The sequence below is a fragment of the Pectinophora gossypiella genome, chromosome 12 (genome assembly GCF_024362695.1).
Source record: "Pectinophora gossypiella chromosome 12, ilPecGoss1.1, whole genome shotgun sequence".
Taxonomy (NCBI): Eukaryota; Metazoa; Arthropoda; class Insecta; order Lepidoptera; family Gelechiidae; genus Pectinophora; species Pectinophora gossypiella.
The window spans coordinates 8645067-8669208 of NC_065415.1; the positions used below are offsets into that span (position 1 = coordinate 8645067).

The 24142-nt window shown below is 38.1% G+C and overlaps 4 protein-coding genes and 1 long non-coding RNA gene across 8 annotated transcripts in view; 3 read left to right on the forward strand and 2 right to left on the reverse strand.

The window, feature by feature from the left end:
- LOC126371209 (monocarboxylate transporter 10-like) overlaps nucleotides 1–15092 on the forward strand; it is a 170948-nt gene extending 155856 nt beyond the window's left edge. For all 4 annotated transcript variants that reach the window (XM_050016463.1, XM_050016465.1, XM_050016464.1 and 1 more), the window contains 8 exons: nucleotides 9090–9249; nucleotides 9742–10049; nucleotides 11444–11665; nucleotides 12146–12283; nucleotides 12741–12867; nucleotides 13572–13684; nucleotides 14036–14256; nucleotides 14790–15092. In XM_050016463.1, the coding sequence (XP_049872420.1) occupies nucleotides 9090–9249; nucleotides 9742–10049; nucleotides 11444–11665; nucleotides 12146–12283; nucleotides 12741–12867; nucleotides 13572–13684; nucleotides 14036–14256; nucleotides 14790–15017 (1517 nt within the window). In that variant the 3' untranslated portion in view covers nucleotides 15018–15092. The remainder of the gene's footprint in view (nucleotides 1–9089; nucleotides 9250–9741; nucleotides 10050–11443; nucleotides 11666–12145; nucleotides 12284–12740; nucleotides 12868–13571; nucleotides 13685–14035; nucleotides 14257–14789) is intronic.
- On the forward strand, nucleotides 2454–4994 carry LOC126371368 (MIF-like protein mif-2). Its single transcript, XM_050016675.1, has 3 exons — nucleotides 2454–2654; nucleotides 3046–3221; nucleotides 4255–4994. The coding sequence occupies exons 1-3, from the start codon at nucleotides 2547–2549 to the stop codon at nucleotides 4331–4333; spliced, it is 363 nt and encodes a 120-aa protein (XP_049872632.1). The 5' UTR covers nucleotides 2454–2546; the 3' UTR covers nucleotides 4334–4994.
- On the forward strand, nucleotides 5143–6640 carry LOC126371395 (uncharacterized). The gene is made up of 2 exons (XR_007567023.1): nucleotides 5143–5922; nucleotides 6016–6640. It is a non-coding gene; the product is annotated as an uncharacterized LOC126371395 (long non-coding RNA).
- A 540-nt stretch (nucleotides 15093–15632) lies between the features above and the next one.
- LOC126371377 (uncharacterized) lies at nucleotides 15633–16862 on the reverse strand. Its single transcript, XM_050016684.1, has one exon. It carries the CDS (start codon nucleotides 16714–16716, stop codon nucleotides 16186–16188), a length of 531 nt encoding a protein of 176 aa, XP_049872641.1. The 5' UTR covers nucleotides 16717–16862; the 3' UTR covers nucleotides 15633–16185.
- Nucleotides 16862–24138, reverse strand: LOC126371318 (uncharacterized). The gene is made up of 7 exons (XM_050016624.1): nucleotides 23521–24138; nucleotides 23162–23241; nucleotides 22506–22663; nucleotides 21696–21767; nucleotides 18835–18973; nucleotides 17195–17310; nucleotides 16862–17010 (listed from the first exon to the last, which is right to left on the reverse strand). The coding sequence occupies exons 1-7, from the start codon at nucleotides 23571–23573 to the stop codon at nucleotides 16864–16866; spliced, it is 765 nt and encodes a 254-aa protein (XP_049872581.1). The 5' UTR covers nucleotides 23574–24138; the 3' UTR covers nucleotides 16862–16863.
- Nucleotides 24139–24142: the final 4 nt, after the last annotated feature.

Here is a 24142-nt window from a genome sequence, read left to right on the forward strand (position 1 = left end):
TCCCCTGCATACCATGACACCAGGTAACATGATAGCTAGGTACATGACTCAGCTACTAAATAATATATTACTTTGTACTACATTCCTACCCCTGTTTGTACGGGGGTTTATGCGAAGAAATACCTATATTTACCATTTGACTTGGTGACAGTGGCATTTTTTTGCGGTACCTCCTACTTTACATTTAATTGTTACGCGAATATACAGGGTATTAATGACATCGTAACAAATATTAAGGGGGATGAATCAGACCGTGATTTCCCGTCGGAAAATTCATGAAAAATTGAGTGCTTTTTTTTAAATTATTTACCGTTCCATACTTTTGCAACGGAAAAAACCACAACTCAGAATCATAGCCTGAATCATCGCTAAAAAATTTTGTTACGATGTCACTAACACACTGTATAATATTATATTCACATCTAAAATACTTTTAAGGATCAATAACTCAGAACAACCAATGTTGTCGTTGCCAATGCGAAGCTAAGAAACTGTTGATATTTATAAATCAACCATCAAATCTATAACATGATATTTTATTCGAAAATCTAAATTAAAGATGGAAAGCTTTTATGATAAAAAATATTTAGATTCGTAAGGATTATCAGAAAAATAAAAATTAAAGATTCTTTCATTTTAGTAAGTTTATTTTTATAATAAAGATTCGAAAGTGTTTTGATTTTTCTGATACTGAGGAGGTATAAAGTAGCAGTACAATTCTGTAACACAATCGATCCGAGATTGTTTCTGTGACTTATATATTTTCAGCTTTTGTCTTATGAGTGTGTAAATACAGCTGCTATATTGCTTTGGACAACATTCCTTATACGTGTTTGTACGAAGATTCCTATGCAAACACCTAGTCGTTCAGTCGGAAACGGTTCGTGAAAATCACAGTGACAGAGATAAATCGTAGCAATTTTGCCGGTTTCACGCTACCAATGCTTAATCAGGTGTTAGAGATGCTTAACGTAGTATCTGCTTATCAGTAGGTACCTTTTAGCAATTGTACTAATGTTCTTGTGGGTCTGAACTCCATTATTTGAAGATCCAAAACGGAAATTAGCTTTTATGTGACACGTCTGATTACGATCGTCGATTGGAGAAATCGACTTTTTCTGTTTTGTGATCGAAAAGAAGAATGGAAAGCTAAAAGATATGGACTTATTTTTGTTTAGGTTTACATTATATTTTTGTTAAAGAAACTATTCAGAATTTAGGTGCAGACCTAGTTTCTGCAACAGGCAATACTTCTTAGGGTACATAATTATTCAAAAATGTAATGTAATGGCAAAAGCATATATGAAACTAATAATAATTGTTGTTTGATATTTACATCACATTATGTATAAAAATATGTTGCTATCTATACTGCTTCTCTTTATTTTGATCACAGTAATAATGGGTGGAATTTGTAGTTGTACCTCGGTGTAAAAAAGGGTCATCATTTATACCCAAAATCAAAGATAAAAGATGTCTGTTTTCCATGCAATTAGAAGGAAGTCAAACGAAGAAATAACTTAACAACGCCATCTATCGTGTTTTTGGGGCACAGTACTTCTCCATAATGAAGTCAAATGGTGGCCCAGGTCAAATGCTTTTTGTAACGTAGTACCCATTTCTTGGCAGTCTCTATTGCACTTATGATTCACTAAATGTCTGCAGTTTTCGTCAGTTAAACGCCTGTTCCATTTCGATAAGCACTTGTCGCTTTCGATGATATCTATGATTGGGCGCCTCTGATACCTACGTCATTTCGGTGACCCTTTTTACCGACTTCAAAAAAGAAGGAGGTATGTATCGAACACTAGATAAAATACGCTGCCGAAGTTACGTGAGGGAAGGAGATCTTACAATAAAATTTGTTAATAAAAGTTATCAATAATTATATGAGTAAATTACATAATGAATGTCTATAAACAATACTATTGTAGAATTACGTAAATACGTACTTAAAGACGTACTTACTCGTATGTAGAGTCTTCAGATAATAATATTTTCCATTATACAATGGAAGTTTGAGCACACAGTTATCTATCTGCACACTTCAACATGTCTTTGAAGGACAAACTAACACAAGCAATGAGATTATTTACTAGAGACGCAATTCCATAGTCCAATCTGTCCGTAGGTACCTAATCGCTCATCTGATTAATCAAGGGGTCTCTACGTCTCCAAGTTGTATTTAATTACAATAAAATAATAATTGCAGCAGTAAAAACCAAATAAATTATCTGATGATGATATAAAATTACAAGATAAACTAAAAAAAAATCTGTTCGATCGTCGAAAGCCGATCGTGTAGGTAGAAAATGCCATGAACTTGAAAATCAATGCGAAATAATAATAAGAGATTGGTGCTGTTAGAAAATGCGCATCCGGTTTTGATAGCAACGTTTAATATCAATAAAGACGTAGGTACATAAACAATGTTGATAACAACGTGCTTTTAGATTAAATAATCAGTGGTTATAAGCAGTGGCATCAAACGCCGCGTACGATATACACGAATTACATATTTTAAGTAAAAGCAACGTTTATACAAAATGCCGATCTTGAAGATTGTTACTAACCTGCCGAAGGCTAACATCCCGAAAGACTTTGTGGATAAAATTATACCAACACTCGCTAAGTCCGTGAATAAACCAGAATCAGTAAGATTTTTTAATTCTTATTTATAAAAGTAGCATTTTGTACCTAATTGCTTATGCCTATGATTAAAAGTAGCCCAAATATTTTTACGAATTTTATAAAGGTGAGTGAAATAAATATGTTCGATGTGTTATCACGTTTATTTAAGAGGATGTATTGTGTCCCAAAAGGTAGATAAGTAATTAATTATACTGTTTTTTGCTTTAAATGTCCCGGGATGACAAGGAGTAAGCTATAGATAGCCTTTTCCGTAATTGTGACTTATATCAGAACTACTTTAAATCTAGACGCATAAAGTCCTAAATTGATAATTTTACATATATTTATGTTTATTTTTTTTATATTTATAAAAAATAGATTTAAGTGAATGTGTACTTAAATGTAATTTTTCAGAAATTCATATGCGTGATAACCAGTGATGCAAACATGTGTATGTTTGGAAACTCTTCGACGCCTGGCGTTGTGGCATCGCTGGAGTCCATCGGGAATCTTGGTGTTGACAAAAATCATCTCATCTCTAAGGAATTGTCTCAATTTATCGAGAAAGAGCTTGGAGTCCAACCTAATAGGTAACTGTTCATGAAAAAGTAAAACCAACACAATAGGCTAGTTTCCAACTAGTCAAATCAGTTACTTTTTAATAAACGTCAAAACACAAAATTACTGTGGAATTTGTTTGCAAAAGCACAATGACGTCATAGAAAAACGTAATAAAATGTCGGACTTATTGTTACGTTTTTTCTTTATTAAAATTCATAAGTTTAAATAGAAAAAATAAAATTGTTTTCCTTAGTTTCCATCTGTCTTTATTTAGTAATTAGAATGTTATAAATTATCTTGAACCTAGTAAGTACTTAACTTACACGACCTAATGGTGCCTATTCAGGCGGACACAAACTTAACCTAACTTTAGTTTGCCACTTATAATAAGTGCAAGAAAGAGAAAGAGCTAGTTTTAGTCCTGTCAAATTAAGTTAAAACTAACGGTGGTATTAATAAACTAATCTCAACTTCGAGACTGCTCTCAAGATCATGTCAATGTTCTTATACTAAAACAGGGACTTAAGCATGATATTGAGGGCAGTCTCAGCTGAGATTAGTTTATTAATACCACCCTAAGTTGGTGGTTGCCCGAATCGGCACCATTGTCCCTTTCGTAAAATGGCCCTTTGGCATTTTAAAGCCATTAGATTGGTATAAGTAGAAAAAAATTGGTAAAAATGTTGAATGTAAGTAAAGTTAAAGTAAAGGGAAAGTCGTAACTGACTGAGCTATGTACCTATTTATGTACCAACACGTGCTAAGAGACAAAAACAAAGAATGAGAAATCGAAAACTTCTGTAGATCATTTTTTTTTTCATTTGAGTCGTAGGTTCAAATTTGGTTGTCGTTGGTCATGGGTTTGAATCCCGTCCGAGTTCTTTGTAAATTTACTCAAAGAAAACTTTTTACTAAAGATGTTCGTCTCTTATTAGTCTATGGAATTTAACTTATTTATGAATTTGGATCCGATGTATCTATATTTTTTTGAAAACAGAGATACGTTTCCTTTACTATTAAAACTTCGTGCCATAGTTATGTGGGATACTGTTTATTTTCCAGATTTCTCGTGACATTCTATGATTTGGAAGCTCATAACGTTGGCGTCGCCGGCACGACCGTGAATAATATCGGAAAATAACTTCGGATGAACATCATTAACTATACGTGGTCTAAATATCACCAATATTCACTTGTACCATTGTTACACTGAATAAAATATTCTGAAAACTTTGGTTACTTACTTGATATTGTTAACAAAACAAAGTGAGTGCATAGTTTTGTATTACCTACTAAGTAACATTAAATAACTGTTTAATTTAAAAAAAATATGTCATAGTAAGTAATACAAAGTTATTTATTGTCGCTCTGTTCTGTTAACAGTAAACAATAACCATAGTTTTTCTTAAGCGCGAAAAAGGTCCAAGGCCATGGTTTTGCAATTTTTTTTTAGAGTGTAGCAGAAAAGCGATAGGCAAAGGAAAAAATCTCTGAGCTCACGAATCTCTGAATTCACGAGATAAATAATATGAAATAAAGCTTAACGCACACAGAGAGCGGGGTTTGCGGTCAGGAGCGCGGGATTCATTCGCGATTTAATCCAAAACCCGGCACCAGCTTCTCCCGCTTTTATGACCGTGCGTACAACAAACTTATGTCTCAATTCTGCGATACCTTACGTTAAAAAATACAAGAAAAAATATTGACATTACAAAAAGCTCTTTGTCGAGTTGCTTTCCAATAAATGATTTTCTGGGTACACCAAGCACTTCTTTATCTAAAATAAAGATTTTTTTAATTTATTCTGCATTTTATTATAACACTACCTACTTACTTAAGAATGCCTCCTTTAAATATAAAGTTTAGTTATGGCTGTTGTTGGCAACACCAACACGCGCGCGCATGCGCGATACAAAGGACCAGAAGACAGGAGCGCCGCGCGCGCGCAGTGTTGCCAACTTAGTGGATTTTCCACTAGATCTGGTGGTTTAGACATGTGGTTCGGCGAAAAAATATTAGTTTTAGTGGCTAGTGGATTTTTTAGTGGATTAGAGTCCTTCCAGTTAGCGGTAAGTGACGAATTTAACCACTAACACAACCGAATATGGTTTATGAGTTACTTGAGCGAAAGAACCAATATAAAGTTTATTTATTAGTAATACATACAATAAGTTTCATATTGAGTAATAAGATCAAGATGCCTAAGCCACAGTACACCCAAAAGTTTCGTGATTGTTGGTTACGTGACCCAGTTTTAAGGGATTGGTTGCAAATAGTCGAAAGCACTGGTGGTCCAGTTGCTAAGTGAAAATTATGTGGTATATTATTAAGGAATCATTATTAAAAATAATTGAATAATTTACCCTGTCTCTAGCACGTCTTTACCTACGACGCGGCGCTAAAGAGGGGGAAAAAACATCCCACGATCTGATTGCACTGATTCGGCTTTGGGTTGTCTAGTGATTCTATAGTCTCTGCTTACCCCGGTGGGAAATAGGCGTGAGGTTATGTATGTATGTATGTATTTTATCTAGTGAAATTCTGGTGGTTTGAAAGACCGCTCAGTTTTAGTGGTTTCTGGTGGTTTGCACGGCCGCATTTGGTGGGCTGGTGAAAATAAAGTTGGCAACACTGCGCGCGCGGGACCGCCCACTTCTCGACCGACTCCGCCGCCGCCGCACGCGCGCTTGTTTATTAATTCGTCATATAATTATTTCGCTGTAATCTAAAGTAATTAAATACATTTTTATACTTGTATTTAGCGTCGTTTAATTTAACTTCAACACACAGTCTACTTAACATTTTGGTCCTTCCTTGGTCCAGCCGACAACTGGAGGAGGGCATGCTGGTCGTCGTCAAGGAGGAGGACGCCCCGCCAGCCCGCTGGACCCTGGGCAGAATAATACACCTTCACCCTGGAGCAGACGACGTCGCGAGAGTTGCAGATATCAAAACCCAAGCAGGCACCATAAGAAGGGCCTTCAATCGAATATGCCCTCTTACATGACCGAGGCTCTCACACTTGGCCCCCGGCACACATGACCCGGCTCATAACACAGATGACTCGCAGACAACATAATCAGAAAGCAGAGAGCTACTTCAGAATGCAGACAGCTAAATCAGAAAGCAGAGAGCTACTTCAGAATGCAGACAGCTACATCAGAAAGCAGAGAGCTACTTCAGAATACTGATAGCCATTTCAGAATACAGATGGCCTTCACACAATGCACATCACGAGGCCTTCACTCTTGGCCCCGGCAGAATGTTGGCAACACCAACACGCGCGCGCATGCGCGATACAAAGGACCAGAAGACAGGAGCGCCGCGCGCGCGGGACCGCCCACTTCTCGACCGACTCCGCCGCCGCCGCACGCGCGCTTGTTTATTAATTCGTCATATAATTATTTCGCTGTAATCTAAAGTAATTAAATACATTTTTATACTTGTATTTAGCGTCGTTTAATTTAACTTCAACACACAGTCTACTTAACAGCTGTATTTTGAAAAATGGGAGTTAGCGGGGAAAAAATGTATGAAAAAATTTAAACTGCATAATTTAGATGCTTGAAATTTGATATTATGCGCTCCCACACACACAAAGATTCTCTTTTATAACACGCCACGCGGACGAAGTCGCGGCCAAAAGCTAGTCATTTATAATCCAAACATGAATTCGAAAATATATTCGACAATCATTGGTTTAGGCCTGTTCTGGATTTGAACCTGCGACTTCAAAGTGAGACGCAAGCGTTATACCAACTGGGCTATCACGGCTTAAAAACATGCTTAAAAGCGCACCCACGTATAATAACACTCCTCTGCCTACCTCTTCGGGGATATAGGCGTGATTCTAAGTTATTGTTAAAAAATATCGCTGCAAACTGGGTGGTAACGTGGACAAGATGGAGACATAACATGGTCCAGTACGAGTAATAGGTGCCACATTCGTGATACGTCGTGTGCGTCAAGCTAGCGGCCTCAAAAAAAAAATGGCCACGAAAAAATAATTTGACCATACCAAAAAATAGTACTCTTATTGAAAAAAATAGTACCTGTTGTAAAAAAATTAGTACCATCACGGTTCTGGATTTATAGCCATGTTTTATTGCACTTGCTAGCTTGACGGTGAGCGAAATTTGGCGAGAGTTAACGACAAGGTCTTTCGCTTTGATTTAAACGCCAAAAAATAGTACCGAAATAGTACTCACCCCCTGCAAAATACCGAAAGTAGTACTTCAACGGTTCCAAAGTTATAAAGGCAGTTCTTTGATCCCGCTAGCTTGACGTTTTGAAAATACCTATTATCTGGGGAACGCTTGCATACTTCAGTATGTAACTAATGTCAATAAACTCGTATGAAATAGTACTCCCTACCATCATAATTTTGATCCGATTCTCTTTGTAGAAATATTAAAAAAACATCATAACCTATGCCATACATTTGTTGTTGATACAGTCACGTAGACAATTACATAACCTCACAATTTATTCGTAAGTTTTGCCATTTTGGAGGTCTACCCTACCATTTCTTTGCACTTCAGTGCTGCTATTACAAAAAAATCCTATTGCATACACCCATATGCACTAATTTTAATAGAAAATGGCTGCATGGGTCTAGTTCTTATCGAAAACAAACTGTGATTTTAATACATCATAATACATTTTTAATCTGCTGTTTTATTTTATAATTTATACCTTCATGTTGAATTTGTTACGGATCGAAGTGTTTGTTAATAAACAATTTGCAGTATTTGTAGAATAACTCAAAGAGTTTCAACAATGATATTACTTTCATCTAACAACCCTGGCACTTCACCAATTTTTACCCAAAAATGGGGAAAAATACTGAAATCTGACAACATTCTTGACCATGTGTAATAATTTTGTTCGCGACTGTACTTGTCTTGATAAATGTATGACATAGGTTATAATGACTTTTTGACATATTTCTACAAAGAGAATCAGGTCCAAATTATGATGGTAGGGAGTACTATTTCATACGAGTTTATTGACATTAGTTACAAACTGAAGTATGCAAGCATTCCCCAGATAATAGGTATTTTCAAAACGTCAAGCTAGCGGGATCAAAGAACTACCTTTATAACTTTGGAACCGTTGAAGTACTACTTTCGGTATTTTGCAGGGGGTGAGTACTATTTCGATACCATTTTTTGGCGTTTAAATCAAAGCGAAAGACCTTGTCGTTAACTCTCGCCAAATTTCGCTCACCGTCAAGCTAGCAAGTGCAATAAAACATGGCTATAAATCCAGAACCGTGATGGTACTAATTTTTTTACAACAGGTACTATTTTTTTCAATAAGAGTACTATTTTTTGGTATGGTCAAATTATTTTTTCGTGGCCATTTTTTTTTTGAGGCCGCTAGCTTGACGCACACGATACGTCTGTGCATCCGTGATAGTTCTAACGTATATAAAAATATTCCGTCCTAGGAAAATACGTACTTTCCATACCTACTTATACAGCAAGCCCGGACTGGCCATAGGGCAAATAAGGTGAGAAATGGGCCGGAGAATCGTGTCTGGGTCGCCCGCCGCTATCTAGTTGGTTAGCTGCTGACTTCTTCGACAATCGACTGTTCTGCTGTAATTTAAAAAAATATCAAGGAAACCACGCAAATATTTTAATATTGCTACACTTTACCCAGCCGGTAAAAGTTGTTACGCGCGGGTACCGGATATATCGCTGATCATAATTACCACAGTGGTTAGTTTTTTGAAGGCGCGATTATTTGTTTTGTGATAGATTGCCGATTGCCTCGCAAACGGCCGGGCCGGTTTTAGGTCTCAGTCCGGGCCGACTACACAGCCCTAAAAATATTTTTTTTGATCTTCTTTTTATCTAGCCTTTCCTAATTCCGATGTTTCTGTATTCTAGGCACCGTGGTAGGCGTTGGCGTGGGTTTAACAAGAGACTGCTCGACGCTGATGGTGGCGCAGTACTTCAAGCGGAGACGAGAGCTGGTGGAGATCTTCATCGTCAGCGGCAGCGGGCTCGGCATCGCCGTCATGTCTACCTTCATCAAAGGTGTTATCAGGTATGACTTGGCACTGACATCATCTTTTTGGTTTGACTTTGAATACTAACCTTCTCATTAATTTGTTCGATGTAGGTCTTCCTGGTATTTCCTTTCCTCTTTTTCCTTCTATCATATACATTCAACATATTTTTCGTATATTTTAAAGAGAAGGCGAACGTCGTGTCTTGTTTAAGGAAGTCAAAGCATTGGCTTTTGATATCCATCTCCATACAATAGAGACTACTACACTGACAAGAATGTGGCTCTTAAATTAATGACGATGGTTATAATCTACTATTTATCAATGTGTAAAGTATTTTAGTTAGGTAATGTACCTGTAATACGAGAGAAGTAGAACCATAACCAACCGACTCGTAACCATAGGTACAGTTTTATACACAAGTTTAAATCACATCCCGAATAATCCCGATATCCGATCTCTTGCCAAGCTTATCTCAACTATTTTCGACAATAACACACTTATTGAAATATTAACTCCTTATATTCCAGAGCAATTGGCTGGCGACTAGGACTGCAGGCTGTGACTGGGGTCGTGTTCGTGACCTTCATACTGGGCACATTCTACCGTTCAGCTTCACTCTACCACCCGCAACGGCGAGCCATCCTCCACCTCAAGAATCAGAATAAAATCAAGAGGAAGATGAAGGATAAGAACAAGTCCGACGACAGACAACCCTTCTTTGACTTCTCTACGCTAAGGTCCAAGACTGTCCGAATCCTGTTAATGTCTACCGGGATATCAGCATTTGGGATCAATACGCCAATATTTTATTTAGCTTATCACGCTGAGGAAGAAGGTAAGTTTGAATTCGTAGGCAACTTATTAATTTATGCTCTGGCTGGTGGATTTGAACTAGAAGCCCGCTTAAATATCCAAATTTTCAAGATGTAAAGGCTTCTGAGTACCTAGTAAGTACGCCCGAAATTGGAGGGATCAATTACATAGCCTCTAATGTACTTAAGTGGTATCCCAGCTTCTAGTTGGTCGTTGGCCAAAGAAAGCAGCTAGTTCTACTTCAACTACTGATAGTTTCAAGAATAAAACCGCATGAATGATCGCTGAAACAATTACTTGTTGTCCTAAGTACTATTAAACAGAAACGATCAGTACAGTACAATTATTGATTAATTCATTTTACAATCGTCTCAACGCGCGGTAAGAATTAGATCTGCGTATAGCTTACGCTAGTGTTGTGACGTTCATTAGTATAGTGATGTATCAGACGATATTAGGTCAATCGATTCTTTTCTATCTAACAATAGGTACCTAATAATTTTCGACGCTTTGATAATATCGAAATAATTCTTCCCTCCTCCCAGGTTTCCTCAAATTGGTACTCGCTTATCTGTACCTACTTTCTTGGAATAACATAACTTTACGTGGCGTTCTATCTACTTTCAAGCGGCATTCTACCTACTTCTCTAGTAAAGTAACACAAAAGTTTTACGACCTATAAGTCTGTCGGAGAGTAAACAAGTAAAATGGGTGGCTGTATATACATACCACATAAAATTATTTTACCGTGACAAGGTTCTCTGTCGTCAGCATTCAATTGACTGTTTTATTAAACTTCCTGAACAGGCCCTTTTCTCGTGTTGACGCTTAGATTAAGGTCATAAAAGCACATTTAGGTGACAATATTAACTACTTTACGCATATGCAAAATATTTACTGGACTATTCGCCTGAGGCAACGTAATACAAGTACTTTGGAACAAGATAATGCCTCAATTATGTTGTATGCCAAGGTAATCTTTGAATGGCATAACAAGGAGTCTTATAAGGCGAACGCTACGGCGACTCTCAGGACAATGGGCCTATACACTTTTGCCTTTTATGTTTATTGCCTATTTTACAATTCAGGATACTTTTATACTTTCTTAGTCATAAATACCTAATACTGAATACCTACGTTTAGTTCTTACCCTCATCAATCGTTACGCACACGACTCTAGCAGACAGTTCCACTGAGTGCATTTATTTAGAGAATTTTGCCATGAATTTGCTTTAATAATACTTTCTGAAAGCTTAAATAAATGTCCATAAATAGATAAGATTAAGTCACAATTTCACGAAGGTAAGCTATAAATAATTAGCACTACGTATATGATGACCGTCCCCTGACTTGGCGCACCGAACCTTATTATATCATGACGCCAGCATGTTTTATCCATATTTTTGTGATTTCCAGGTCTAGGCGACACAGCGGAGCTGCTTCAAGCATACCTAGGTTTAGCCTGGGCAGTGGGCTGCGCGGCGTTTGGATTGCTAGTGCGACAGAATTCAGCGGAGTGCAGAATTGCGCGCCAGTATCTCACACAGGCAGCAGTCTTCGTCTGTGGACTGGCCACCATGGCTTTGACTGCTGTGGAGGGATCCTATAGGGGATATGTTATGTTCGCGTGGATTTATGGTAAGCTTCAATCTCGTGTGGGTTGTGAGATCTGGTTTCTTGGGAGATGTACATGTAACTCAGTTTATATCTTGATAGTTAGAATCCTATCCTATGATTGGCTAAAATTTCAATTAATTTACTGAAATGCAATATATAGTGAAATGCTGTGTAACAACAACATTATGATAAGTACATAACTTATTTCCAATAAGGGACCTATCAGATAGGACTTCAAATACAGACATTTAAACTCCCAGATGAATTCGAAAAGTTTTTCATGCAATACAATATAGTCTGTATATATACGCCATTTATCGTGCCGTGCCTAATAGCAGACTATTGCATCAAAATCTTTTGGAATTCATTCATTCGAATGGCGTATAGTCTGCTATACGCCACCTATCGTGCCTATTTGTTGCTGATCCATTTCAATTAGGTAACGAATATCTCTATCATTTAAATCGAAGGTTATTCATAAATGTATTGCCGATGTACCAGGTATATTCTGCGGCGGGTACCACTACTCTCTGAAGATGTACACGTACGAGCGAGTGCGGTCCCGCAACTTTGCCCGTACGTGGGGCTTCGTGCAGTGCTCGCAAGCTGTGCCCATTGCTATAGGAGTGCCACTATCAGGTAAGTAACTAATTGTTTAAGGCGATAAGTACGCTAATCAGATATAAAACTGATAGATGCAACTCACGCTCGTACTCGGTGAAACGTAATGTATTTTTTTTTAATGAAATAATCTAAATTCAAATCGGTTTCAGCCTATCGCCCATATTTATAATGTGTTACTTTAGTAACACTGACATGAAAGCAGCTGAGCATATGCTATTTTGTAGGGTATTTGGCGTGGTTGCAGAGATCTTTGACCTATCTTCATTTTATGAATGATAGATAGCACATGTTTCTTATATATATAGTGAGACACCATAAGAGTTCCACCTGTTACGATCCTGACACATCTTCTCTCGCTCGACATGCCTAAGTCGAACTACTCTTGGCCTTTTCTTCAAACGTCTTCAAATGAATAACTTACATCGTAGGCATGTTTCGCTATTTTTTTTTCATATATTTTCTCAATTTCCAGGGTACATAAACGTGGGTTGCGGCGGTAAGGCGGGATACTACTTCAGTTCAACTTGTTCCCTCATCGGATCACTCTCCCTATTCTGTATCGACCTGCATCGCCGCAGCGTCGCACATAAACAAACCAAGTAATTATTTGTTATTGACATCAGGAGAGGGTGGTCGTGCTGGAGTATGCTCCACACCCCCTCTGGTTGATTTAGGGGAGGTCTGTGCCCAGCAGTGGGACGTATATATTATCATAATTTTGAAAGTGTGGTGCTTGGTTCTGCAGATCAGTCTCTGTATGTGTGGAAGTGCGTGAAGGAAATGCATATGTGTAAGTATATTAGGCGAAGTGTGAACTTATATGTATACAAATGTAAGTACTTTGTTTCTTATGTAAATGACATGTAATATGTTGGAAAATAAGAAATCAATTCTCTTTAACCAGATATAGACTGTTTATGATGATGATGACATCAATAGTAACAGTCCCCCTCCGTTCTGTTGGAGGCCCGTTTTGCTCTATGTTAACTCCTCATACAAGACATAATAGCTTTCATAGGTACTATTTCTTGTGTTAGATCTACGCTACGACATTCCAAGGGTCAAAACTCTCGATACTATCCACACGTGTCCAACAGTCGATAGCACCTAATAGAAAATGGGAAAGCTTGAGAAGTTTTTCGGTGTTTCTTTACCACCACCCTCAGAACATTCAAGTTCAGAATGCAGATGCCATGCGATAAAATTCTCTTCTATCTTCATGTTCACCTCCATCATCTGACGCCTACCCTGAACTTGACCCCATACAGATATGTATGTGAATATATTTTTAATGAATTTCCAGAGAAAATGGCGGCACGGCAAACTGCGATTCCGCGTGCGGGCCGTCTCGGCGCAGTCGCAGCCGCGAGCGTGACCGGGAGCCGCGGGCCGCCGCGGGCGCCGCCACTGCCTTAGGTTTGACAAGCTTGCTTTATTTTACAGGGTAATTTAATAGGATAACCTTCAAGGATAGTGACAGTTGGGCAGGTTAGTGTTGGGGCCTTTGAAACTCTGACATATGGGTTGGCCGCTAGCCGAACACTTCCACCGACCCGCAGTGGAGAATCTTTGTGGACTCAACCAGATGATACAGAGCACACACTTCATTATTCGCCTCCGAACTATGAGTGACTGAAAAAATTACAATAAGCGTCGTTTATGTGTTCACAATCTTGACCATCACAAGGGTTGCTGAGGTTGGTCCTCCACCTAACAATCAAAACGCTAGAAGATCAAAATGTTCATACACGCTCGCCGGTTTTTTAGTTCTAGGAGCAGAATTAGTAGCGCCGGGTCGCGCAGGTCGTGACCTGTTACTGGACAGCATTGGCCCGGGGTCACTGGGGTCGCCGCCAGCCAACGTGCCTCCAGAACTGACCTGCATCAGCGAGGAGGGCGGTCTCGACCTGGACCTGGACCTCGACATACCGGAACATTTTCTGGAGGATCTGGAGTGCGGCGGTGACTGTATCACTAGTTGTAACAAGGTGATGTCACTTTTAGATAAGTCTTACCTAATGTTGATCTGTCTTCAAGGAACGGTAATCGCGCCGCGCGTTTTCCAGTTATATCGAGGCGAAGGCTTCGACCAATAGTCGTACGACGTTTATCTACGTAGATAGCATTTGCTGCGTCTACTGGTCGAAACCTTCGATATAATTCGCTTACCGTGCAGCGCAATGTCCGTTGCCACATGAAAGAAATTGGAGCGCCAAGGATTTAACTTAACAATGTAATTTAGCTTTCACAATCACAGCAGAAGTGAAAATGTAGATGCCACTCTTTGTATGTTATGAACCGGTAAGGGTTTTATGACAAACTTAACACTTAATCTTCAGATACTGTCATTTCCTCAGAACTGGGGAAACCGGAGATTCTTGCCGGAGAAATATCCTTTATTGTGCACGCAAATATAATAGACAGGAAGACCAGGCGGTCATATTTCTCAGGCAGCAATTTCTTCCAGGCGACTTTAAAACAACAAACTTAACAAAATAAAAAACCAAGATATTTTTCGCAGGTGGAAAACTATCTGATGCTAAGCGAGTATGAGAACAACTTGATAGCAGAGTTGCCAACATTGAACGAGCGGCGCGGGCGGCGCTGGTCCGTGGTGGTAGGCAACCCCAACCCCGGCCTACCCGACCACAACCGCACACCAGAACACAAGAACTCCCTCAAATGGAAGAAAAAGTGCCATAACTCCAACAACCGACTCATCACAGTGATCAACGAGGCCTCGCTATAAAACACCTAGTGAAATAATGTGGAGACAATAAATAGAAATTAGTGTACCTATTTAACCTCATTAATTTATTTGATGTGTGTGAATAGTAGCGTTTGTGTATGTTCAATATAATTTATTAAATTATTACGAAATGTGAAGCTTTATTTTTTGCTTAGGTATGAGAACCCATGCCCATGTTGCTCTATGCTTTATCGCATTTCGAATATAAACGAATGTTAATTGCCACGTTCATAAATTATGAGTTATTAGATGATGACAATCGCGCGGCGCGAATTATATCGAGCGCTTGGACCAATAACGATACGAATGCTATCTACGTAGATGGACGTCAAACGGCTATTGGTCGAAGCGCTCAATATAACTCACTAAGGTTGATCCTACCACCAGGGGTAGGGCTAGTGGTATGGTGGGTCCGCAATGGAAATTAGCATTCGTTTGAATGCGGAAATGCGATAAGTTTATTGCCGAGAGACGTTAAGAAAATAGAAGCTATGTATTTTCTTGAAAAGAGCGACATTCGAAGTATGACTTGTGGGTGTGCCCACCACAGTAGGGACAAATAGCGTAAGATATGTATGAATGCTGAATATGAAAGATGCCAATAAAACCACAAAATTAAAATGTCGTAATTAAATATATTATTGACATTCGTTACTAGATAATACAACCGGTGAATAATGCACCAAAAATACAGGAGTATACTTAATTATTATAAGTAATCAATAGTAATCACAAGGCCGGGCGAAATTTGGATGCGTTTTCGTACGAACACGAACGTACAATTCCACTCTTCGAACCTTCCAAATACCAAGGTGGTACTTACTATGGAATTGCGCAGACTGGGTGTGAGTTGTCCATTGAGTCGACATAGACCAGCGTTCATACGTACAATTAAAGAGCATAAGCTCAGTCACTGAGCCAAGCAAAATATTTGTAAACAGTGGTGAAATTATGAACCATTAGTTGTCACAATTATAAATTTTAAGTTTTTGTAGGTGTTTTTGGTCTATTACAGAAACGACATGTAACCAGGAGGTCTTAAGTGCAACCAGTTAATTTATTACTTTGCAAGAAACTGATTGGACTTTTGCAGCTTATCGTATGCGCGAACCGAATTCAATTCCGAAAACGCTTCAAAAGTGCAGCCGGCCTAAAGGAACAATAATTATTATCGTTGTGGAACTACGATATCTTCTAAGAACTGGGCGAAACAGCGCATTGCTTGCAGCAAAGCGGCGAGGAGGATCGACAGCGAGAGACTCACCAGCTTCTGACTGTCCGATCTCACGAGCTCATGATTCACAGGAACTAAACTTTGGCTCGATTCTAAATTATCTATACTTAAATTATCACATTCTACAGCACAATTTGTACCGACATCGATGTCATCGCCCGAATCAAAATTTTTGACATCACATGTCAGATCTATCACAATAAATTCAGAGATTCCTTCATTAACCTTTCCATCACAAGTGTCCAGCAGCCTGGAGGTCTCGTCTACTATAACACTTACAGTACTAGCATTCGAACAACATGGAATCTCATTCCTGTGCTGAGCACGATGAGGTTCACTGGTTAGGCACTTAGTTATTACTTCGGGTCTGTCTAAAGTTGCACTTATACTTACATTATTAATATTATTATTAGTAGTAACACTCGCGTCGTATTTCAGGGAGTCGTCGTATTCTTCGGATGACATGCCACTATCGCCACTATCTTTACAATCTTTGGGATTGTCTTTGATTTTCACTTCGTTCGCGAGATTTGTTTTGCCAAAGCTCCCGTAGGCGGGTGAGGGGGGAGGCCTGTGCTGCGTGCCCGGGCGGTGCGCGGGCACGGCCTCGGGTCAGGAGGTCTTCGCGCACTTTATGACACCCTTTATGACCTTTGTACTGGAGATTACTTCTTGGGCCCCGAACAAGCCTTCCACGTCCGAGAATGACTCGTTACTCAGCGAACAATCGTCGTCTAGTAACATTTCTGAACGTAAACCCTGCAAAGGAGAGCAACACTACGTATTATTACTACTCACTAGTGTAATTTTTGCGTGCCTACTTGACATTCATAAGAGCTGCACGCGAGATCAATTAACTGCACCAGGTGAAGGTTACCGTATTATAAAATAACTAGATCTCAGTATGATGTCAAAGGATTTTGAATTAAAAATATATATTTACCTCTGCAAAATATTGGTACTCCTTTTCAAAGGACAGTATAAATACGCAGAAAATTGCGGCCAGCATATAACTGCAAAGGGATGTGACGACGAAGCAGATGTAAATTGCACTGGCACCTGAAAAATATGAAATTTTAAATAAGCAAAGTTAAAAACTGTCGCAGCAGTGACAGCCGAATGAGGGACTTCCCTAAATAGATATCTTAGTAGGCAGAAAAACCGTAGTTTCTCTATGAAATCGTAGAGCCATATAACGTCGCCTTATATTGACAGAAACCCCCGTAAACGCCTTTTGAAAAACACATTCTGATGTGTTCTTCAACAAAACCTCGATTCCATTCAATTAATCTCATTCCGGGAGACTACAAAGATTTCCCTGAATTGACACTACCGTGTCTATTGAGAGGTTTTATTAACAAAAACACATTCATCATCATTTCATCCCGTTTTCACATGGTCTGCTTACTTAGCCTGAAGATTTGACAGGTGCGGTTTTTTACAAAAGCGACTGCCTGTTACCTTCCAGCCCGCAAAGGGAAAACCAGCCCAATACAGGTTAGGTTGCGTGTCTCCGAAACGCATTTTTCGGGTATATGGGTTTTGGTTGTGGGTAGCAAAAATCGCAGACCTCCTACAGACCTCTTACGAGGTTTTCACTATAAAACAACGATAAGAGGTCAAATGATAGAGCTCGGTGGCGCAGCGGTTAACGCGCTCGTTCTGCGATTGTTGAAGTAAAGCAACTTTCGCAAAGGCCGGTCATAGGATGGGTGACCATAAAAAAAAAGAAAGTTTTCATCTCGAGCTCCTCCGTGCTTCGGAAGGCACGTTAAGCCGTTGGTCCCGGCTGCATTAGCAGTCGTTAATAACCATCAATCCGCACTCGGCCCGCGTGATGGTTTAAGTCCCGATCTCCCTATCCATCCATAGGGAGGGCCCGTGCCCCAGCAGTGGGGATATTAATGGGCTGATGATGATGATGATGAAGAGGTCAAAATGTAACAGAATGTCTGACAAGGGCCCCATCATTGTAACGAAAGTACATACTAGTATACTACATATTATTCAGTGAGTAATGTAACAAGCCAGTTGATTAATGCATCCTTCCGCGTTTAATAAAGGTCGGTACGCTGGTTTTGTTTGCCGTGCATAACATTCAGCTTCAATGCGCCATAACGACATGCGCAGAACTGTTTTTTAAAACAAAACCTGAAAGTGTTCTTTCTTTCGCGAGAACCCTTTCACTAAAGTCACCTAATGTATTGTCACTTTCTAACCAACAAGTAAAAAAGTACGAAAGTTCATTATTTTCTATTTCGTTTACATCAGAGCAACACAGAACAGTTATGTTTTCACGTGACTTATTGTAGATTTCCCTTATATGGCATTAATTACATGACCGGGCAAACTGGGAGGGCTTTCGCCCGGTAAAGAACTGAGAGTGAGTCAATGTGTTCTTTATGGACATTAAAAAGTCTCAACTCAATGTTTTTCTTGTATCGTATTTTTGTACTATTTATACTATCATGCCTGCCCAGAGAAACCAGAGCTTCTCATTTCGTCGAGACACATAATAAGTAAAAGATACAGATATAAACCATAAAATTACAAAGAATCAGTTAGTAAGGAAGACACACTTACTCCTAGGTAAAAATGAGGTGACGATTCCAAATATCGCCATAATAATTAGAAGTAGGAAGCTCACGTTGGCAAGACATTGACGAAGAGCTGTCAGTTGCTGGTCGTAGTACAGCGTTGAGATATACGTCGTGATGATGCACTGGAAGAAAATACAAAAAACATTACTCTTGGAAGAAAATACAGAATACCTACATAATTCTATACCATATCGGATCCAAATATCATCATCAGCCCATTAAAGTTCCCACTGCTGGGGCGCAGGTCTTCCCTATGGATGGATAGGGAGATCGGGCCTTAAACCATCACGCGGGCCCAGTGCGGATTGATGGTTATTAACGTTTGCTAATGCAGCCGGGACCATGGAGCTCGAGATGAAAACTTTTTTTTGTGGTCACCCATCCTATGACCGGCCTTTCCGAAAGTTGCTTAACTTCAACAATCGCAGACCGAGCGCGCTTACCGCTGCGCCACCGAGCTCCTCGATCCAAATATCAAGCAACAATTATTTTTATTTATGCCTCTGCTAATAACTGTTAGCAACATATTCACATTTCCGAGTTCATGCCGCAGTTGGTCCACATTGGCTGCATTCGTACCACCAGCAGCATTTTGGCTTATAAAGACATCTTCTTTTTCGACTTTTGACTGACACATATTTATTTTTTACACATATATACGCAATTGATGATAATCCACGCGAATTGCCGGTTGAATTAAGTATATTCATTATCACTTAGAAGATGTACTTAGATACGCGCTGCCCTACATGGCAAGTAGACAGGGCGTCGCCGCCGGTTACCCGAAACTCGCGTTTATGGCAGGGTCGCCATGAGGTGTTGTATTGTATTAATGAAACAACCGAATAGATCGAACGTTCGTTTAATACCGATCCATTTATAGATATTGGTTATATGCAACATTAGGTTATAGGTATTAAGTATACGTATAGTATTAAGTACACACTACAATATTTTTGAATAATTACGTATCGCAGCAATGAGTAAATAGGTAATTATTAATTATTAAGTTAAATTTACAGAACGCCACCTATATTTTTTTAGGGAGCGTAGCCTGGAAAGTCGCTGACTAAATTAAATCGAGATTTTGTTGAATAAAATCGCATCAATACATTTTTTTAAGCGCTTATGAGGTTTTCACTCTATAGCGACGGTTTATCGCTGTGTGCGTCTACATTATACATATGCATCGCCTATTTCCCACCGGGGTAAGCAGCGACTATGGAAATCCATTTAATTTTTGTGTTGTGTCTAATATCTAATTACACTTTTATGTAAGTAAAATGTTTATTTTTCATATTCTTCTTCTCTGGTGTGAGTTGTGAGGTGGATAACCATACTCATCAACCCTGGTGTCAGTGTTACTATTGAGCCGCCAAAGGCCCCTGACACGGCTCATGTAATGACTACTTACTTACATCAGTAAGTAGTAACCGGGACCAACGGCTTAACGTGCCTTCCGATGCACGGATAATCTTACTTTTGGACAATCAGGTGATCAGCCTGTTTGATTTAGTGATTTGTGTTTTTATTTTTCATAAGGACACAAAAAATATTGATACAATAAAAACCTCAGAAAACCAATTCCTCGGTTTGTCTGTGGGAGTAGAGTTGGCTTAAAAAATATTACGTATTAAAATACAGTAAACTTATAGCTAGGAGATCTTTTGCATAAAATGTTTAAATAAACATTTACAGAAATGATACTGACGAATAAAAAGAAAGGTAAAATGACCCATTTTTTTACAGTAGATCTGTAAGGGTTGAGTGCTAGTGACTATTCGATAATCACGATAAAAGTTGCGTAGTCGATCAAACAGTTTTTATAACAGCGAGTCAATGAATGAACCACGTTACATAAACGCCAAATAGCGGTTACAGAGTATCGTTTATGGTGGCACAAAATAAACAAGCTCAAACACCACAGTACAACTATTGCGGTTGATACACAGTGCGTTCTAGATTCAAAATAATGAGTACAACATTACGCGTTCTTAGCTTTATAGTTTCTCAACTTCTCGTATGGGTTTGCTCAACAATATATAGGTACTACCTACATTGCGAGATTATGTAACGGCAGCCTTACTTATAGCGTTTAAGCCTATATTACTTAACGACGCGATAAGCAGATCTGCAATAATACGGGCCGCGTGTCTTCCTATATTGCGCACGCATGTCTCGTAAAATTAGTGCCTTGTGAAACATTAATTCTGTTGCTGCTTAATATTGGTTCTTATCATTATTAACTTACATTATAAGTGCTCTTTGTTTTCGCTTTTTAAAAATAAACTTAGGTACTTGTAAGTATGTGTTGGTAGGTACCAACAATATTGTTTCTAGTAAGGATTTTTTTAAATGTAAAAAATGTGAAAGAAAAAGAAAAGAAAAGACAGTAGCAGATAGTTCAAGAGGGAAGAGGGTTGTAAAGTAGCATGTAATTAATGCACTTATAAATGCAAGACATAATATTTATGTAATAGTTAGAGAAAAATACACAAACATAAACAGACTATAATAATGTCCCACTGCTAGGCATAGGCATCGCCTCAATCAACCGAGGGAGGGGGGGTATCGAGCATGCTGCTCTACTGCAGGGTGGTGGTGTTTGGGCTAGTAGAAGTAGGATTACGGCCTAACGCGCTTACCAAGTACGGGATCCTCTTACTTTTTCGCACAATCAGGTGATTCAAGCCTGCAATGTCCTTACCAATCACAGGACAGTCTCACAAAGAATCGAACCCACACCTCCAGATCATGAGCCCAACACTCTAACCACTAGACCACAGAGGTGAAAAATTAAATACTTAATTTAGATATTTACATAGCTATAACATTTATACACACCTGCATCCATATGTATAATGTGCTAAATCCGCATATAAAAATACTGAGTGCTGTCATACAATGGTCATCCACCTGTAAGAGATTATGTCATAGTAAGAAAAGAGTTTGAATATCATATTAAATCGCTATAGACTATAAACTGTAAGTAGAGTTATGGTAAGTATAGAACGGATGAGTAATTATGATTCTATAGTTGCCATGGAAACCTTACAAGTTTACCTGCCTACACTGGCTGATCTGTAACATCTTTCTAATTCATAGTATAATAAATCAATCATCCTTTGTATCTTATAATATGCCCTTTTATACAACCTGGTAATTATGATATAATAAATTTATACGTATATGATAGCTTCTCTTTTATCAACAATATTTGTATTTTTTCATTTCTTTCGATTATTAATTCATTTAGTGAGTTTCGTTAATATGATAGTGTTTTTTCTTATTTTGAATCAATTATAATCCTTAATGAGTGTCATAAATATGAGGTACGATCGCAAGGAATGAAAATCTGTTATTCAAGTCCTACATCCCAATAGGGGATAAAAGAATTAAAAGAAGAGAGATAATAAGTATGGTAGCTTCTTTTTCATCAAGCATATAGATACTATTAATGTTTTGATATTTAGTTCTTTAATGAGTGTGAATTATGTATACAAATAAATATCTTATAAATATGATGTTTGACAAAAGTAGGGGCGTAATCTCAGCTGAGACTACCCTCAAGATTATGCTCAAGTGCATGTTTTTATATAACATGATCATGATGGTACCAACCTTAGAGAACATGATAAGCCAAGAGCTTCTTACCTTAAATAAGAAGAGGAAGAAGTATACTAGGAAGCCCACAGAGAGGAATGAGGCAGAACAAGTGGCTATCCTGTTTGCAAAGGAGGTCACATTGGGGTTGGGTGTTAGTGAGCCTAGTATATGAACCTGCTGGTATCTGTCGTAGATAATTTTCCCAGCTGAAATAAAATATTTGTTAACAATGAAGTGTTAAACATTAGTCATGAATTGTTATGCACATTTTTACACGGATACAAGCTGAATACCTGTTTATTAGTGGATAAACTTAGGCTGGTAGGAATAAGTAAGAACATATGATCAGAACCCATTTTGATTAAAAACCAGAACATAAACTGGATTAGACTTATTATTCATAAATGAAATTAGATGAACACAAGAACAATGAATAGTTAATAGGATTAATTTGTGTTTTATAAAGTAGTAAGTATAAATTATTATATAACTAAATATACATATTATGTTTTAGTGTTTAAAGTAGTTAGCAATTTAGTTAATCGTCCTTGAGACAAACAAAATTAATTAAAAATTGATATAATGGCACCTTCTATTAGACTACAAACATAAAGCATTATTTTATGAGAGTTGCATAATGTTACTCAAATACACTGCACATTTTATACAACACTTAACAAAAGAATACAATAAAAACCTCTTACCAATTACTCCACTGGCAATATACAAAAAAGCGAGGCCAGTATCCAGCAAATCTGTCTCTTTCGCAACTTGGAAGCAAAGTCTGAAATAGTTTAAACAGTCTATGACTCATAAAAACAATAATTCAGACAAAATTCCACACTAATACGAAGTGAAAGTAACAGAAATAATTCTGTAATTAAACTGCCGAGACTTCCAATAAATGCATTATTACTATAACTATTTTTACTTCAATTTACCGCTATGATGAACAACACGACTTCTTCACAAAATTTATCTAAAGTAAGAAATAAAATACTGTATAAAATAAATAATATAGACACAACAGCTGTTTTGTAAACATAGATCCATTTGTACTTACGATAAAATGTAGGTTGATGGTAAAATAATAAGTGCGCACTTGAATATCAACATAATTACACTAAAAATAACAAAAATATATCCGAAATCTATTTCATAAAATTAATTTGTTATCATAAATGCGCTACAAGGAAACGTCAAAAGAAACGAACGAAATTTTTTAAACTGACTGGACATGACGGCAACGAAATAATGACAGTTGGCTGGATGGATGGAGGCTTCCGAAAGTTCGTTCGGAAATATTTTGATTAAAATGTTGGGATATTCGGATACAAATCCATTCATTTGTTTATATATTTTTTTTTTACTGAAAAGGTCTCAATAAATATGTAACAATATTCACATTTCTTTTCACATTCATTCGAAAGAGTAAACGATAGAATGCTGGATACTTAGAAAGAGTATTGTACTAAGGTTTGTTATGTTATAAATTCCTGTATTTATTTTACAGCTCAAGGAAAAATATTGGACGATTTCATATCAGACATGGCTGTATAAAACATCGACCTGGGATAGACATTTAGGAGTCGCCGTCGTCGCCGGACACGGCTTGGATGGATGATGATGATAAAACTCACATCTGTTTACGAAAAATTTAAAAAATAAATAGTTCGCGCCAAATT